The sequence below is a fragment of the Eucyclogobius newberryi genome, unplaced genomic scaffold (genome assembly GCF_026437365.1).
Source record: "Eucyclogobius newberryi isolate DKJ021-1_F unplaced genomic scaffold, fEucNew1.0.hap1 SCAF_20, whole genome shotgun sequence".
Classification (NCBI taxonomy): domain Eukaryota; kingdom Metazoa; phylum Chordata; class Actinopteri; order Gobiiformes; family Gobiidae; genus Eucyclogobius; species Eucyclogobius newberryi.
The window spans coordinates 12,322,246-12,338,518 of NW_027315835.1; the positions used below are offsets into that span (position 1 = coordinate 12,322,246).

The 16,273-nt window shown below is 39.9% G+C and overlaps 1 protein-coding gene across 2 annotated transcripts in view; it reads right to left on the bottom strand.

Moving 5' to 3' along the window:
* Nucleotides 1-1,066: 1,066 nt before the first annotated feature.
* LOC140369558 (thyroid hormone receptor alpha) overlaps nt 1,067-16,273 on the bottom strand; it is a 123,786-nt gene continuing 108,579 nt past the window's right edge. For both annotated transcript variants that reach the window (XM_072456931.1, XM_072456932.1), the window contains exons 7-9: nt 10,228-10,374; nt 6,742-7,000; nt 1,067-4,678 (exon numbers count right to left, since the gene is read on the bottom strand). In XM_072456931.1, coding sequence (XP_072313032.1) covers nt 4,428-4,678; nt 6,742-7,000; nt 10,228-10,374 — 657 coding nt within the window. In that variant the 3' untranslated portion in view covers nt 1,067-4,427. The remainder of the gene's footprint in view (nt 4,679-6,741; nt 7,001-10,227; nt 10,375-16,273) is intronic.

The following is a 16,273-nucleotide window of genomic DNA, read 5'->3' on the forward strand; positions in this document are numbered from 1 at the left end:
GGTGCGCCGACATTCACGCACTATTTAACCTGCTTAAGCCCTGTGTGGTCTATTAATAACCCCCTGCCCCTCCCACGCTGCGCCCTACTGACCTTTCTGCCACTGCGGCCGCTGGCGGCATGGCGCTCCGTCGTCGGGGGGGTAAAGATGCAGGGGGCTTATATAATCTGATCCTCGACACTACGCGGGCTAGTGCCACGGCGGCGACATGAGGGCTCGGTAAAAATCGATCTCTTTGCGAAACATGGGGAGGCACAGGTTTTCCGATGAGTGACGTCATGCACCGTAGTGAAAGAAAGTGCGCACATATATAGAGACGAATGTATGTAAGCGAGACATCTTTGAGCCACATGACAATCAGGATGGAGCGGATGAGTTCACTTTATATAGCTTGGTACATTGAGTGTTTTCTAAGTCTGTTATTAAATCTTTTTTTTCTTCTTCTTGTATTTACATCCTTGGTTATGGCCAAAAAAACAAGAAAAACAACAACAACAACAAAAGAAAGCAAAAAAAAAAAAAAAAAATGGAAATAAAAAAAAAACATCGTATTGCACCTTGCAGACGGGCAATATATTTCTCAGTTTTGTAGGTTGGTTGGTAACGTCTATGTGACACCACTATATTGGTTCTGCTGGTGTGTGGAAGTTATAGGTTGTGGGCGCCGGGCTCACGTCCAGGCCCCGTCCTGTCAGCTACATTCATTACCAAAAAACACTCGTAAGACAAAAGTCACTGCCTCCACCCAGCTACGGGCGTTCACATTTTTTAGGTTCTTTTAACGGTTTACAATCTACGATCCGCGGTGCCGTACAACAGGATGTCCAATTAGTCCAATTAGAGAAAAGTCCCCCGTAGCTTGAAAAAGGCGTTCCTTTTGCAACTTGCACTGATGCGTACAGACAAGCACGTATTATACAAACGTAGACATTTTTAATATATGCACTTTTGCACCGGTACATGTGCCTGCAAAATATGACTCCTCCCAAGTTCCTTTGAGTTTCGTGTTGTGTGAGGTATGATAAGATTGTGTAACTTTTTTTTAAGTATTTTTTTAAACTTTGTATTCTTTTTTGTGTTTTTAAACTTTTTCTTTTCAAATTTCATTAAAAAAACAACAAACAAAATACAAAAAAAAAAAAAGAAAAAAAAGATTCCTGTTTTGTTGTTTGAAAGGTTCCTCCTGATAAAAGGGGACGGACAACTGGACAGACACATGGACAAATCAATTGGCTTATCAACACAAACTACAGATGTGGAAAAGAAGGGAAGTTGTTTTTCTATGTTACACTGCACGCATGGTCAAAAGTGACTACAGCTGTATTTTTTTATCTTTTACACAGAGCAGTATTGAAGCATCAAAAAACAGGAAGAAAAAAAAAACATACAAAAAACAATGATAAAATGAAAAAAAGCTTAATCTCCCTTATTTTTTGTTCAGGAGTCTTTTTAAAGTCATCTTTTTCACCTTTGTTTCATGGATTTATACTCATCTTCTTGTAGCGTTTTTCTTTTTCTCGAGCAGCATTGTAACCCGCGCACACATCCGCTCAGCTCTCCGCAACGAAGGACGCCGATGCCGCTTCTGGCTCCCGTACAGTTCTTTTACAAAGACGTGTTTCCAAACCTGCATCGGTGAAATTTCCCTCTGCCTTTTTTTTTCTCTTCAAACTATCCTTTTTTTTGGAAGGAGCCGTCGGAGCGCTGAAGGGTTAGTCAGCTGTCAGAGGGATGAGTCGCGCCGAGAAGGGAGCGCGTTCATAATATTCCTGGGCCTCCCTTCTCCACTTAACAATGTCTTCACAACCATCCCGCACGCGTGTCAATAATGGCAGTGAGAGTTTCGTTTTCAAAACCCTCTGCGTTTTTTCAAAAATAATACATAATCCCAAACGTTCGTCTCGTACGTCGCATTCTCGCTCTCCGTCACCGCTTTTTTCCCATTCATTCACTTTTGGCCAGCCTTGTCTCACAAGGAAAACGGCCTGGGTTTTTGGTTTGGGTACAATTATTTTTTTTTACAAACTGCATATTTCAGTAGGTAGGGAATAAAGAGGGTCGATTTAAAATGGAGTAAAGGAAAAGAAGACAGACTTCTCATCATTTGAATCCAATTATTTCTGTTTGAATACTGACTCTGGGACAGGTTTGGGACTGGGCCGACGGAAGCTGTTCTGTTAAACAGAGCAGGTAACGACGCCTGGGGAAGGGTCACATGTGCAGGCGTCTAACGATTGGTTTCTCAAAGTGATTTGTGTTGGGGCCAAAGGGTTGGGATTGCGCCAGGCTGGGTGGGGTGACAACACGGGGAGGGTCACATCAGACGGGGAGGCTCGGGATCTGCAAGTGATTCCATTTGACACTGAAGTTGTGCCGTTCCATTTTGTCCAAAGCTTTTCAAAGCTGAAGCAGTGAGGCGCAGCCATCTTTGAGCAGTGATGATTCCACACTGGAGATTTCTGAGAGGTGCCGTCGTTAAGTGCTCAGTATAATCAACTGCTTGGCATGATTATAAACAATTTCAGTCTCTCTTTCCTTACGTTTGTCCTGTTTCAATGCTGTGAGTGGTAAACCCAGTTCGGTTTGGCTTGGCCCCAAGAATTGGAATGAACAGAGTGGCCTCTTCTGATGAACTTATACAGTAATCTGCCTTTTGTGTCTGCACTGAGAGTACCGCTGTGGATATTAGCAGTGGACCTGGAGTTATTGTCGTGAGCACCGGTAGAATGTGAAGACCAAAAAAAAGCTTCTGCTGAGTAGTAAAAGAGGACAATATCCAGTGGCTGATCAGAAGTGTACCGGAAGATGTACAAAAGCCATTCCTATGCATTTCTATTCGAGCGGGCTTGGCCTCGTGGGTTGTGTAACTCTAGATCTTGCTTTGTTGGGTGTCAGCTGGGCGTGACATCCACAGTGTCCTTCTTGGTGACACTTGGTCCCACATAAAAACAAAAACACAAGCCAAATGTATGGGTACCATGCCCGCCATGTGTGGGCATGGCCGGCCCTCCTGTCTTCAGTGGTATAACATTAAACCAGCACTCAGGTGTGTGTACGTGTGTGTCACACTAGACTGGTGTGTGTCGGCTGAGGGCCGCGGCCCTGTGTTCACAGAGGTGAGGTAGTGCCTGACAGCACAGGGGCCCCAGCCTGGGGGTGTGTCTGCTCTGAGGTAAATGTAGTAGCCTTCTTGGCATTAGCCTGCACTCAGTGAGGCCCGTGAGTGAAAGGCAAGTGTGTGATGAGCCTAGACGGGCCGCACTGAGAGGAGTCCCCAAGAGGGGACCCCAAACCCTGCAGGTACGGGCGCATAAAGACACCGCTGAGGTGCAGTGTACAGTAAATGAGGCATTCTTGTTACTCTGAGGTGGTGCTGTTTGTTTAGAAGAGACAGAGAAGTGTCTGTAACATGAACTCTGCTGCCTTCTGCTGCTTTCTAAGCCATCTTCAGAGGCATAGATTTACTCTGACCCCTGGTTCCGCATCTGAGATCAGCGTTTAAATCTTATTTCCACACGGCTCTCCATCCCTCTCTTTCTTTAGTGCCTCCTTGAACAGAGAAGGACTTAATTGTCATTCATAAGATGCTCGGCTGCTGGCAAAGGCAGCGAAGGCAATGACAAAGCAGGCCTACTAACTTCTCTGTGTGGTGTGTGTGCGTGCGTGTGTGTGTGTGTGTGCGTGTGTGCGTGCCACCGGAGACAGTCCAATGACACACATGAAGGTAGATATGGAGCCATAGTCTGCAAGTAGTTATAACACAATTTCATAAAGCTGGAGGAGCTTTGTAAAGTATAGCACCAGTTGAGACAGGTATTTAAGAAGTGGAGGTGCTCCATATCAGCTGTAACGGCTCAGATATAGTTAGGTCTGGTAGATTTGCTTTTACAGCAGTCATTGTACGACAAAGCTGTACAGTGTTTTGCTGAGTGTGAGTGTGCGTATGTTTGACTGTGTAACTGTTTGTCTTAACACTTCACGTAATACTGAGAGGTGCTGGTCAGCGAGGAAGTTGGGTGTCAAAAAACAACAACAAAGCAATAAATCAGTGATGTATAAAAGGACTACATCGAACTATGTAAAGGACAGGTGCAATTTTGTCATGTTTGCTTTATATGCGTTCTTGGCAAAAGAGCTACAACTCGGACAAAATAAGACATCATGTTCAGACAGAAGGGCCCCCATTTTGGGATTAAAAATAAAATAAAAAACGCAAAAAGGAGGAGGTAAAACAAAAGCCCTGTTGGTTGACTCTGTTCTTGCTGGTGAGTTGTAGATTCCTCAGTTGTTCCAGTTTCAAAACCACGTATATATGTTGCGATTCCTGCCGTTGGACTCCCATTTTTTTTCTGAAAACAAAATGTCGGCCCCACTTCCCGAGCTTTCAGCCTCTTCCCTTTCTGATGTGTTGTCGTGGCGGTTTTGTCTCAAACTTCCTGGTCCTCGAAGACTTCCAGGAAGAGGGGCGGGAAGAGTTCGTTGGGACATTCCACCTTCATGTGGAGGAAGCGGCTGGCGTGGCAGGCCCCGATCATGCGCAGGTCGGTGACTTTCATGAGGAGCTTGGGCCAGAAGTGGGGAATGTTGTGCTTTCTGTGGTTGATGTAGTGCTCGAACGCCAGCAGGTAGGTCTCCTGGCACTTCTCGATCTTGTCCATGGACGTGAGGCCCGAGCGGTCTGTGGAGCAGAGGGGAGAATGTCAATTGCACTGTAAATATGAGGGGAGTTGGTTGCTAGTGACAGGGAGAAGTGCTCGGCTACATTTGAAAGTAACACTAATCAAGTAAAGTGTTGAAATATAGACATAAACACATGTTATTGATCCACAGGGTAAAGCTCTTGGACTTGCCATGACCAGTGGTCTTAAACACTTCTTTTTATGAGCAAAATATTTATTACTTTCATAATTTGCTTGCTTAAAATTAAAATAAAGGACATTTTTCATCATATTATAACTAATATTGCTGCCGATGCTACTATAACTACTTCTACAAATACTTTCACTTTGCCTTTTGTAGATTTGCCTATTTCACTTACAACTAGAACTTCAGTCAAATCAAAATAGTTGCACATACACAATTTTCAAATTCCTCCACAAACAACTAATATTATGTTCTAAAAAAACAACAACCAAAAAACAGTAGTTCTGTACAAACATGTTCTGAAATACATGGGATTCTTGCCTTGGTTTGTCAATTCATATTTCAGTATTTTTGAACAGAAATAAAATCGAAATGCTTGACAGAAACATTGCAATTATATTATATATTATATGTTTCCCAAATTGTGCCGCCCTAATTACAGCCCCAAACTCATTTTACTTCATAATTGTTAGTCTTTACAGTCATTCAAAAGGCCAGGCCACATAGAGAAGATCGTAGTCATAACAAGACATATCGAGAGTCTCAAAATATTACCAATATCTACGTACATAAGATACAAATATTCAGAATGTACTCTTGTCCAGTTTTAAGTACAACACATATTCATGGGTTTCCTGTTATCAGCAGCATTTAGAGGACTTTTGACCTTGTTAATTGCTCTAGCAACGCTCCCAATGTTTCATCACCCTGAAACTCATGAATATCTTGATCCATCCACCTCGGGCCATCCGTTGGTGATTTCCGAGTCCCTGAGACTTCAAATCCTAAACAATTGTCCCTGGCTCTGTTTCGGAGGATATTGCATAAGTGTTGCGGATAAAACGTGGAGACGGAATGCGATCGCCGGCCTCCGCATATGTTTTACATGACTCAGTCGCAGAAGGACAGCAGTACCGCCTGGTGCGAAAACAGAGACGCAGAGCTCTCCAGCCAGACGTGGTCCGCTAGTCTGGAGCACACATGGGCACATTCTTCAAGCAGAAAGCCTCCCAAGCTATGTAGAAATCGGGTGTTAAACATGCAGCGCGCTTTAAAATATGTGCAAACTACGAATGTACTCGCGGCTGGCACATGTAAAAGTACTATTCCGATCCGTCGATGTGCGTTATTGGCTAGACTGCCGGTCGTATGGTCTGCTACATATGGGGGATTACAACATACTGGCATGAATAAGAAAGAGACGCAGAGTAAAACTGAGTACAATCCCTCAAGATGCATCACTTTCACATTGCAGAATATGGCGTCACTTAATAATGTGCGGATAAAGCTCGAGCGTTCATAATCAGATTCATTCACCAGGGGATACGGACGAGTTGTGCAATTGATGGATGACGGTCTTGAACTCCGATTGTCTTTGGAATATGCGTCATTCCACTTACAGTAAGATGGAAGAAAGTCTTGTTCCTGGCTACATTGACTTAAAGTAAGACATTGTTTCTAGTGTTGCATAAATCAGCCCACTAGAGTTGCAGGATTCATTGCAATCGAATCGAAATTGCTTATTTTTACATAATATAAGACATAATTAGCAAATCACAAATGCTGTGCCGTAATTTCAACCCCAAACAAGTCTTATTCTGCATGAAAATACATCTAATCGCAGTTGCATTTCGATATGTTTCCCAGTGTTGCATAAATTGGCCCACTAGAGTTGCAGAATTCATTGCAATCGAATCGAAATTGCACTCATTTTTACATAACATAAGACGTAATTAGCAAATCACAAATGCTGTACTGTAATTTCAACCCCGAACAAGTCTTATTCTGCATTAAAAAAACGCTGAAAAACGCACAAAAACATCTAATCGCAGTTGCATTTCGATATTTTCCCCAAATCTTTCGGCCCGTACGACCCACCTGAACTCATGAGCAGCACGGCCTGCAACAGCGCCACCTCCGTGTCGTCCAGGTTGAACTGCGCCAGGCTCTTCCCCAGGTCGAAGATGGCGTCCGACACCACGCCCAGCCCGCCGTTCTTCAGCTGCTCCCTCTTCACGGCCATCTCTCCGCTCAAGGTCAGCGTCTCGCTCTCGGGGTCGTAACGGATGGCGGCTCGCAAGGACATGATCTCCATGCAGCAGCCCTTCAACAGGATGATCTGGTCCTCGCAAGGCAGCTGGAACACACGGTATATTCAGAGTAGATTAAGGCTGATGCATTTGTATTATTTCATCTAATACAACTGCATCGGTGAGCTTTGTATAGGACATTGTAAGATCAGCACATAAAGTAGCACCTACACACACCAAAGATTTTAATGGATCATACAGAAGGATTTGTTGATATCTGATTCTAGAGTTTGGGTTAGCCTGAGTCATTCAAGTTTTAACTCCAAAAACGTAAGCAAATCTTGAATTTCTACACACATTTGCAGTAAGATTTAGTTCTCAAATACTAAATAAGAACATTTTTGGTGTCTAATATGTCAACAAAATCCAGTAAGAAATTTAAATCTAGCTCTGTCCATTTTACATGTCCCAAATATGTGACATTTTGGCAATTTATACACGCAAAAGGCCCTTTTTAATTTTTTTATTAGAAAAACTCATTATGAATTTTAAAAAATACGTTTACAACCACAGAAGAAGTTTCAAAAATATTTCCCCCCCAATTTGCCTGCTGTGTCTCGCTTTAATAACAACATACACAATTCCCCAGTTCACCTTTAATGTCTTTGTACACTGTCCATCTAAACAAGACTAAATCAAACATGTTATATAATTTTGACATGAGTTATGTAGGTGTTTTTCTACTTGTTTTCATACCATCTAAACAAGATCATCTGAAAACGCTCCCTTCTTATTCACAAAGCCTCATTTCAATACCTCCCTTAAATACCTGTCTTTACCTTTCCAAACACTTTAATTTAAGCCAGCTCTCGTGGACATTAGATATTCAGGAGGGGCGTCCGGGGCGGGGAGCGCAGGCGAAGGGCGCGGAATAAATGAAAGCGGGTCAGAACGTGGCAGAGGTGTGCGCTCACGATGATTTAAGGAGAGCGACAAGAGAGCAGCGGGTTCAGGACGCCTGCCGAATCTGCCCCGGCGAGACCAGATTATAAGTAATACAGGCCTGATTTACATGCATATGAGAATGTGAGCTGTCCAACCAGTTTGATTAAATTCACCGACTTAAAGAATGATATACATTCTGTCCGCCGCACACAAAGGCTGAGAGGATTAATTGTCATTAATGATCTGTCTTGTTAATTTGTGCCTCGTGGCTTACAGTAAACACCTACGACACATTTACTGCAGGGATACAAAGCAATATATTCATTTCTGGTGAGTTGGTGAGATTCCTATCTGTAATTACTGCAGCAGAATGAACAGGGAGGAGGATAACCACAGGTTTTATAAGATGGAAATGGCTGATTGCAAATTGTAATCAGTTGCATACAAAATAAACAGAATATTTTAGAACGTATTAGTTTCCAAGCATTACAGGATTGGATATCGGAATCTGGGTAAAGTTTGCTTTGTGTATGCATGTATTATTCATCACTTTAATCCTCTGGCACATGCATTTTGGCATCTGAATAAAAGTGAAAAATTAAAGCAAGACACTGCAGGGAAATTGGGGGCGAAATATATTTGGAACTTCTGTAGTTGTAAATGTATTTTTAAAAATTCATAATTTAGTGTTTTCATATAAAAAAGAAAAAGAAAAAAAATGGGGGCATTTAATGTGTATAAATTGCCCAAATGTTACATATTTGGGACATGCAAAATGGACAGAACCAGGTTTAAATTTCTTGCTGGATTTTGTTGACATATTAGACACCAAAAATGTTCTTATTTAGTATTTGAGTAAACTAGATATTACTGAAAATGTGTGTGAAAATTCAAGATCTGCTTCATTTTTTAAGTTAAAACTTCTGTGTACAACACTGTAAAGTTTGGTGTGCTACTTTATGGGCTGATTAAATATATAATTGTGAATGTTCAGGATACATTTTGGTGAATTGGATGGTAGGGTTGAAAAGACAGAAACAGCACATTTAATAAAACAAAAGGCAATAAAACAATCATAATAGTTAAACGTTTCCCATCTGTAGCGTCATTCACCAATCTTAAACCGCTGAATTCACTTTATAAAATGTGTTTCATTATCAAACATATCTGGCTACAAATACTCCTATCACTACTACTACTTCTACTACAGCTCCGATCTCTTTCTCCTTCCCCAAACACTGGCCGTCCTTGTCGCAGTATAGACCCTGATCATTATCCAATCAGAAAAGGCCTCATTACGGGCTGATGATTACAAGGCAGTGAACCAGATAACACAATCCCGAGATTACAATCAAGACACAAAAGCGACTTTATCTTCGCCTTCTGCACAATATCTTTCATGAAAACACATAGATACACAGGAATATTGCATTTTTTGTGGATCACAGTGATAAAGTGACACATATCGTTGTCATAGTTTATACTGAACTAAGGTTAATGTTGGTAATAATGCCAATACATCCACAATGATTGTCTTTCTATGAGCACAGCTGAAAAGACAGATGTGCTAATATTCGTCTCATGTGCAGCATATTGTGGTGCCTATCATAAAGTTCAGCTTGGTTAGAGCAGTGTTGTATATATTACGCTTACAGAAGGATATTAAGACGTTTTATAGCTAAAAGAAAGACAAATAATGCCATTAAATGTATACGAGAGATGAGCTGTGCTGTTGCAATCCACCGATTCAACTCATGCCATAATGATGTCAGCAGCTAACCTCAGCTAACACCTTTTTACTGTCTCTACAATATGGAACGTACACATCTCCATGGAAACAAAAAGGTACCGGGCTCTCCCCAAGAATAGTCTCTCACAGCACATCACTGACAGGAGCAAACGCCGCCATGAAGATGAAGAAACTTGATGAAGAAACATCTTGTGTTTTAAGTGCTAAAAATAACTTGAAAAACATAGCCGCCGCTCCACAGATCTGAAGTGTCATTGATAAAATTTTACGTGGAGTTGTAACTAAAAGCGTACATATGGTATAACAACAACAAACTGGAAAAGAGTTTCAGAGTTTTTGGACCGAACCGCTCATTTCTCTGTAAAGATCACAAACATAACATAGAAAGTCACCTGTAACCGCCCATAAAAGTTACATAGTGCACCTTTAATACGACAACATATCGTTTGAACCTTTTTTTAAACATCAGGTTCACCTTTCTTTTCACTATAAATACACATAAAAAGTGAAATATTCCCAGCGGCTGTTTCCAGTGTAGATAAGGAGTCGAGCTTTTGCATTTGTCGACCGTTTTTCGACCGTTTTGAGATATCGAAGACTCACTCCCCCCTGTAAATGTGCTTCACGAGTTTCCTTTACCTCTGAAAACATGGGCAGTTTTTTGGCAAAGTCGACGACGCGGGTGATGGCGGGAGTGATGATCTTGGTGAACTCGCTGAAGGCCTCCAGGTCCACCTTGTCTCCGTCCGACGAGGGGGCGATGGGGGACTGGCCGATTTTCTCTGGCTGCGCGGCGAGAAAAGAAACCACAAACATCATAAACATACGACGGGGGAAGAAAAGCTTGATAAGATGGCTGAGTTATGAAGATGGCGTGAAGTGTAGCGGTCAAAATATATAGACCTGTACATTTCACTGGAGGTTATTAAAACGAGCTATGGTCCGGTGTTCGTATTGTAAGCGTTTTAGGAGTACAACATTTTAGACAAAGCTATCAAAGTGACTCAACGCGTATAGGAGGATTTAGTGGAGGCAACAAAACCTCCTTTTAAACTTTTATGCCCTTTTGCTCGTCTCTACAAAGTCTGGACAAGCGTTTGGAAGACAAATTAAAAGCAATCTATCAGATGAGAGGAGCAGTTAGTGCTTTGTAAGAGCAATGGTACGTGTCAGCAGGGCAGATAGCGCTTTCTCCGACAATACTGCGCTCGGGAACTTCAATAGTACTTCATTACTGTTGTGTGCGTGCAAAGTTAGGGCGATCTGAAAATGAGCGATGAGGTTACCCAGGGCAGAGCCGTTAATAAGAGAAAAGGGAAAGTTTAGTGGAGCCAGAAACTCTACTGTACGTCCTAAATTCTGATTAACAAAGGGCTTTCTTTGAATTTACATATACAGTATATATAAAAATTCATATAGCACGTTAAAATAATCAAATGTGACAGGTAAATATCAACAAAAAGTAGTATTTAATTTATTTATTTTTTAAGTTAGTTTAGTTGGTTTTGTTTTTTATTGTATATGGCTTGCTTGAAATTACCTGAATTAAGAATATTAATTTAGTTTTGAGTAGGTTAGGGTTAATTGCTTATGCGACATAGAATATTGCCGTGGTTTCTGACTGATTGCTGGATAATTTTGCTTGAAACAAGATTTTTTTTTTAAAAAAAAGAGAAAAGAAATAAGAACAAATACTGAAACTGAAAGTCAGAAACACCTTTTAAACAAGTAAAATAATCTTAGTCCAGCAAGTAAACACGACTTCACAAATTAAATTTATTGAAACTAAGATGAATATTCTGAATTCAGGTCATTTTAACTGGTCTAGAAAGCTGTGAAATTATCCCGAGGAGCGCATTTTACTGCAAGTTTAAACATTTCTGCCACTACAAATTAAATAAATAACGTTTTGGTGTGAAACAGACACTTAAAATCCTCTGATGAAAGCTGATTGAGAATAAAATTATATGAATTCATTCCTTTTAAGCTGACATTGTCTTAGCATTTATTGCAAAAAATAATTAATCAATCATAATAATGGAAGGATTCATTATTTCTACAGCTCTATATAGTCTTTTTCTCCTGTTTTTGAACAACCTTTGATGGAAAATGACCACTGCAGACTGAGAACACCCCACAAAGTCAGCATAACATGACCCTTTGACCGAGTCCCACAAACTCAAGACCAATTTCCCTCATTTTTTTTTTACGCCACAACGTTCCAAACCGCCGAATATACATAACAGGTGCTGCGCTGAAGAGAGTCGTTCACTTGAGCGGGTCCGGCTGTTACGCCAGATTAGAACACAAAACGATGGGAAACACAGAATAAATCATGCAGCTGGATTGCGTTGTAAATAGAGGACGTGTCACAGGGCCTAGTCATTATTCAAACCGGGTTGAGATAGTATAGGAAGAGTCAGCTCATTGGGAGTCATCAATAATAATCCACGGGGAGAAAAGGTTGCGTAAATGAGTGCAAACTGCAGCCAATTATGTGCCATGCAACCGCCGCGCTGTTATGGAAAATGTAGATCACTGAAATAATAGCCGCGATGGACTGCTTCGTGTGTCACGCGAGGGCCAAGATAAAGCTTTGGTTTTCGGGCTCAGGAGGTCAGTGGCGTTTATCGTGGTGGTTGTCATGAGACCGCTCTCCAGGGGGGCAAAATATAAGAGAAGAAGAAGAAAAGGTTATGGTACGGTGAGGAGAGAAAGGCTTGGAAACACAGTGCGAGTGGAAGAGAGTGAACAGCAGATACGGCAGATTTAAAGTGTTTTTCTTTTTGATTTTATATATGTTGTTTTATCATTGTTCATTGTAGCTTTGCATTTACTGTCCCAAAATATGATGAAGGAAAGTAAGCAGGTGAAAACTTTAAAAATAATGTAGAATCTTGCTGTTACAAAGATGCAAAGGCATTTGTAGAAACTAGATCTTGTTTTAATTCTATTTCTATCCAGTCAAGCTCATCATATGTGTGATGCCAGCATGTTCTCCCTGTCTGTGTGATGTGCTAAAACACATAATTATATATAATATATAGTGTAATATATATAAGACTGTCAAGATGATCAGATTATTATTATAATATTTTTTTTTATTTTGTTAAACTAGTTTTTAATTCCTGCCTTATTGCATTATTTTTTTTTATATTTTGCTATTATATTTGTTGTTTCATGTTGCACCTTATCACTGAAGAAAGTTCCTAATTTTGTGTTTTTTTTCACTAACGATACCAATAAACCTTTTTCTGATTCCGATTAATCAAAATAATTGTCAGAACTAAAAAAATTATAATTGTGACTATTTTAGAAGCATCTTTTTACTTCAATCTATAGTCCAAGAATACACATGAATAAAATAATAAAGTAAAACTACTTTTTATCTGATTGTTTTTGTCACATTCACAAATTTTTGAAAATGTAACATGTAACAACAGACAATTAAATATAAAAAATATATATTATTACATCCCTAATTATATATAGTATCAGTATTAATATTTCTCACAATGGAAAAGAGTCCAACAACACTAATATTTGGTTATTTCGTTGCGATTGTTCTTTATCACAAATAAAGTCATATTTCAATTGCAAAATAATAGAAATCTTGATAGAAACCATTCAACAACACTTAAAATAAATGAAACAAATACATGAATCTAAACCTCTTAAAGCCTTCTTCCAGCATTTAGCACCCTGCACACTCCTGTCAATACCATACAGTAGTGTTTCGTGTACTGTCTGTCAGAGCTATTAGCACATATATGAAGACACAACCACGATAAATCAATAGTTTCTACTAAAACGTTGATGCATATGGGAAAGTCTTTACAGTTTGCGGTTGGAATTCCGGCAAGTCGAGTCGTCCCGCTTGCACAACGTTCCTGGAAAATTAAAAGTTCAGTTCGCAAACCTCCCGGGAATCCACATGATTGGGGAAACGGAGCGATTGTTTACGCTCGGGCTGGAATTGCATTTGGGATTTCGACTTAAGAGCAAAGAAATTGTAAAGAGGAAAACAAAGTGGGGAGAAACCGAGCGTCGTCGGAATAAGTCAATATCAGAGCAAGTCGGGCCGGGCCAAAATATACACTATGTAATACACTGCGGGATTTGATGCTACAACCGTTTTTTGCTAAATCCACTTTAGAAATTGGGCACGGTTCAACCTTTAATATACGTTTAATATCAAAGTGATGACACACCTTTCAATACAAACACTTTTGCCCAGTCAAACAAATCAGGATGTGATGCGGTTGCTTGTATTCAGTTGAGTTCAGTACGTTTATGTAAGTTTGTTTTAGTGTGTAGCTTTAGGACACGACCCCGAAAGAGGGAAACGGTCAATATTGCTTTCTTTATGAATGTCAGAAACTGCATTTTGAGCAATACCATGAAGTGACTTTACGACTAACTTGATTTTCTTTAACTGTTTGTATGTTTTTGGGTGACTTTTACGTGTTGACATTTGTTGACTTGACTTGTTTTCAATAGGCTGTGTTCATGTGAGATCATAACAACTCAAATCCCTGTAATCTAGCGCTGAGCTTGATGGAATTATCTTTATAATCACGGTCATATATTTTGACCGTGATTATGGTTAATATCTCTGTAATTACTGGGCCTATCCACATGAAACAAAAACTGGCAAAAACATCTTCTCTGTCAGAACAATAAGAACAAAAAGTGAAAAAAAGTTATGTCCCCAGCCTTTAGAACAGGGGTGGGCAATTATTTTCCTCCGAGAGCCATATTTGAATCCAGGCAAGTAGCGGAGGGCCGGCCTGCGATCATTGGTGTGAAAAAAAAAATCAAAAAAATTAAATATCACTTTTCTGTTAAATATAGGCTATTGAATCTATTATTTAATTAATTTCACTTCATATTTATTAAGGATACAAGTGCAGACAGATGCCTGAGGGCAAAAAAACTTTTTTTTAAAATATTACTTGGCATGTTTGGCGGGCCGCATTATAAAGACAAACGGGCCACATGTGGCACGCGGGCCGTAGTTTGCCCCAAGTGTTGCCATTATTCAACCCCAAAGATGTGATTGTTGTGTTTAAGCCATAAAAATAATATGATAAGTTTGTGGAGTTAGTTCCTCGCAAATACTCATGAGGTGCTTAGTGCTTGGATATTTCTTTCAAAAACAACACATCTATGACATTTTATATGAGAGAAATAATCATCAAATTGTAAAACGTTACATATTGTCATTGCGTTGCACACAATAAGCCTAAAATATGTGTCCTTTTTTCCTGTGTTTTTCTCTTTATTTTTCATCTGTTTTACTCTGCTTGAAATTTCACCGCCGCTGACAGGAGCCTAATTATGGTCCCAGTCTCGTACCGGAGCGGGACTAGTGTAGTTTCCTAGCAACCTCAGCTTCTACAGTGTGTACCTACAGACTGTTTATTCACTGTACCTTTAGTGACAGAGGCTGCCCCTCTTTACAGCCGTGTGCACATTTACCAACACTTTACCATTCAGAGAGGTAAAAAACACCAAAATGATGCCAGTGAAGTGGAGAAAGTAAGAAAATAGTACTGAGTGAAGCTTAAAAACTTCTACTACTGCTAATACTACTACTATTACTATTACTTAGACTTGTCACAGTTCCACATATAGCTGAAGAAATTATAGACAATAAACCATAATATCGAGAAAAAAAAAAGTATTCTACTGACAGAATAACCCTAAAGCAGGATTATCACAAAAATGTATACTGTATTATAAATGTACAATATTGTTTAAGAAAATGCTTAGTTAGCTTGTATCTAAAGTGAGTCATAAAAGTTATTTATTCAACAGTTTACAGCTTAAATATTACTACTCATCTTTTTTAAATGAAGATGTTACAATGTTTGTGTATTTACAATTTTAATTCTGGGTTGTAACATCACCCCAAGGGAATATCTGTTACCTAGCAACCATGTTGTACACTGGGTCAAAACTCACCTAATGTACACAACATTTATCATTTGACAAATAAATACATATAAAAACATCATTACCATTCTTAATGTGTCAGGAAAATGTGTTTAAATTGTGTCAAACATTCTAATGTCTAATGTTTAAGAACTGATCTTCTTGATTCCATAAAACTATCATGTATATTTACAACAGTTATGATCCAACCAAATAAAGTCAAAACTAACAAATCATAAAAACCTGTGAAATGCACTCTAATTGTACAGCTATGTTACCACTCAATAAATACTATTACTACTACCAGTACATCCATTTTATTGTCCTGACACATTATGCAAATATAATACATCATTAATGCAAATAACATTGTACAAGTACATCCCTTCTGCTGCTACTACAACATTACCTTGCAATCACTCCTGGTACTAACTCCCTCCTCATCACGGGCAAACTAACAAATCAAAACACTGCACATTTTACTCCAACATAATCAACAGTTAGCGGTGATAAGACAAGCGCATAATAACAGAGCTAATGCGCCCGCGTGGGGGAAACCCTGACGCTTCTGTCCAAAAAGAAATGTGCACGCTACAACAGGAGGACAGCTCGGATGAACCGAAAATACGACTTCCAACTCGCCTGCCAAGTGAGGGCTTATGTCTGAGGATTTGCCCCGGCGGAGATAAGAGAAGAGAAAGACGCACGGACAAGAAACAGATTAGAGCGGGAGTATGGAAAGGGGACG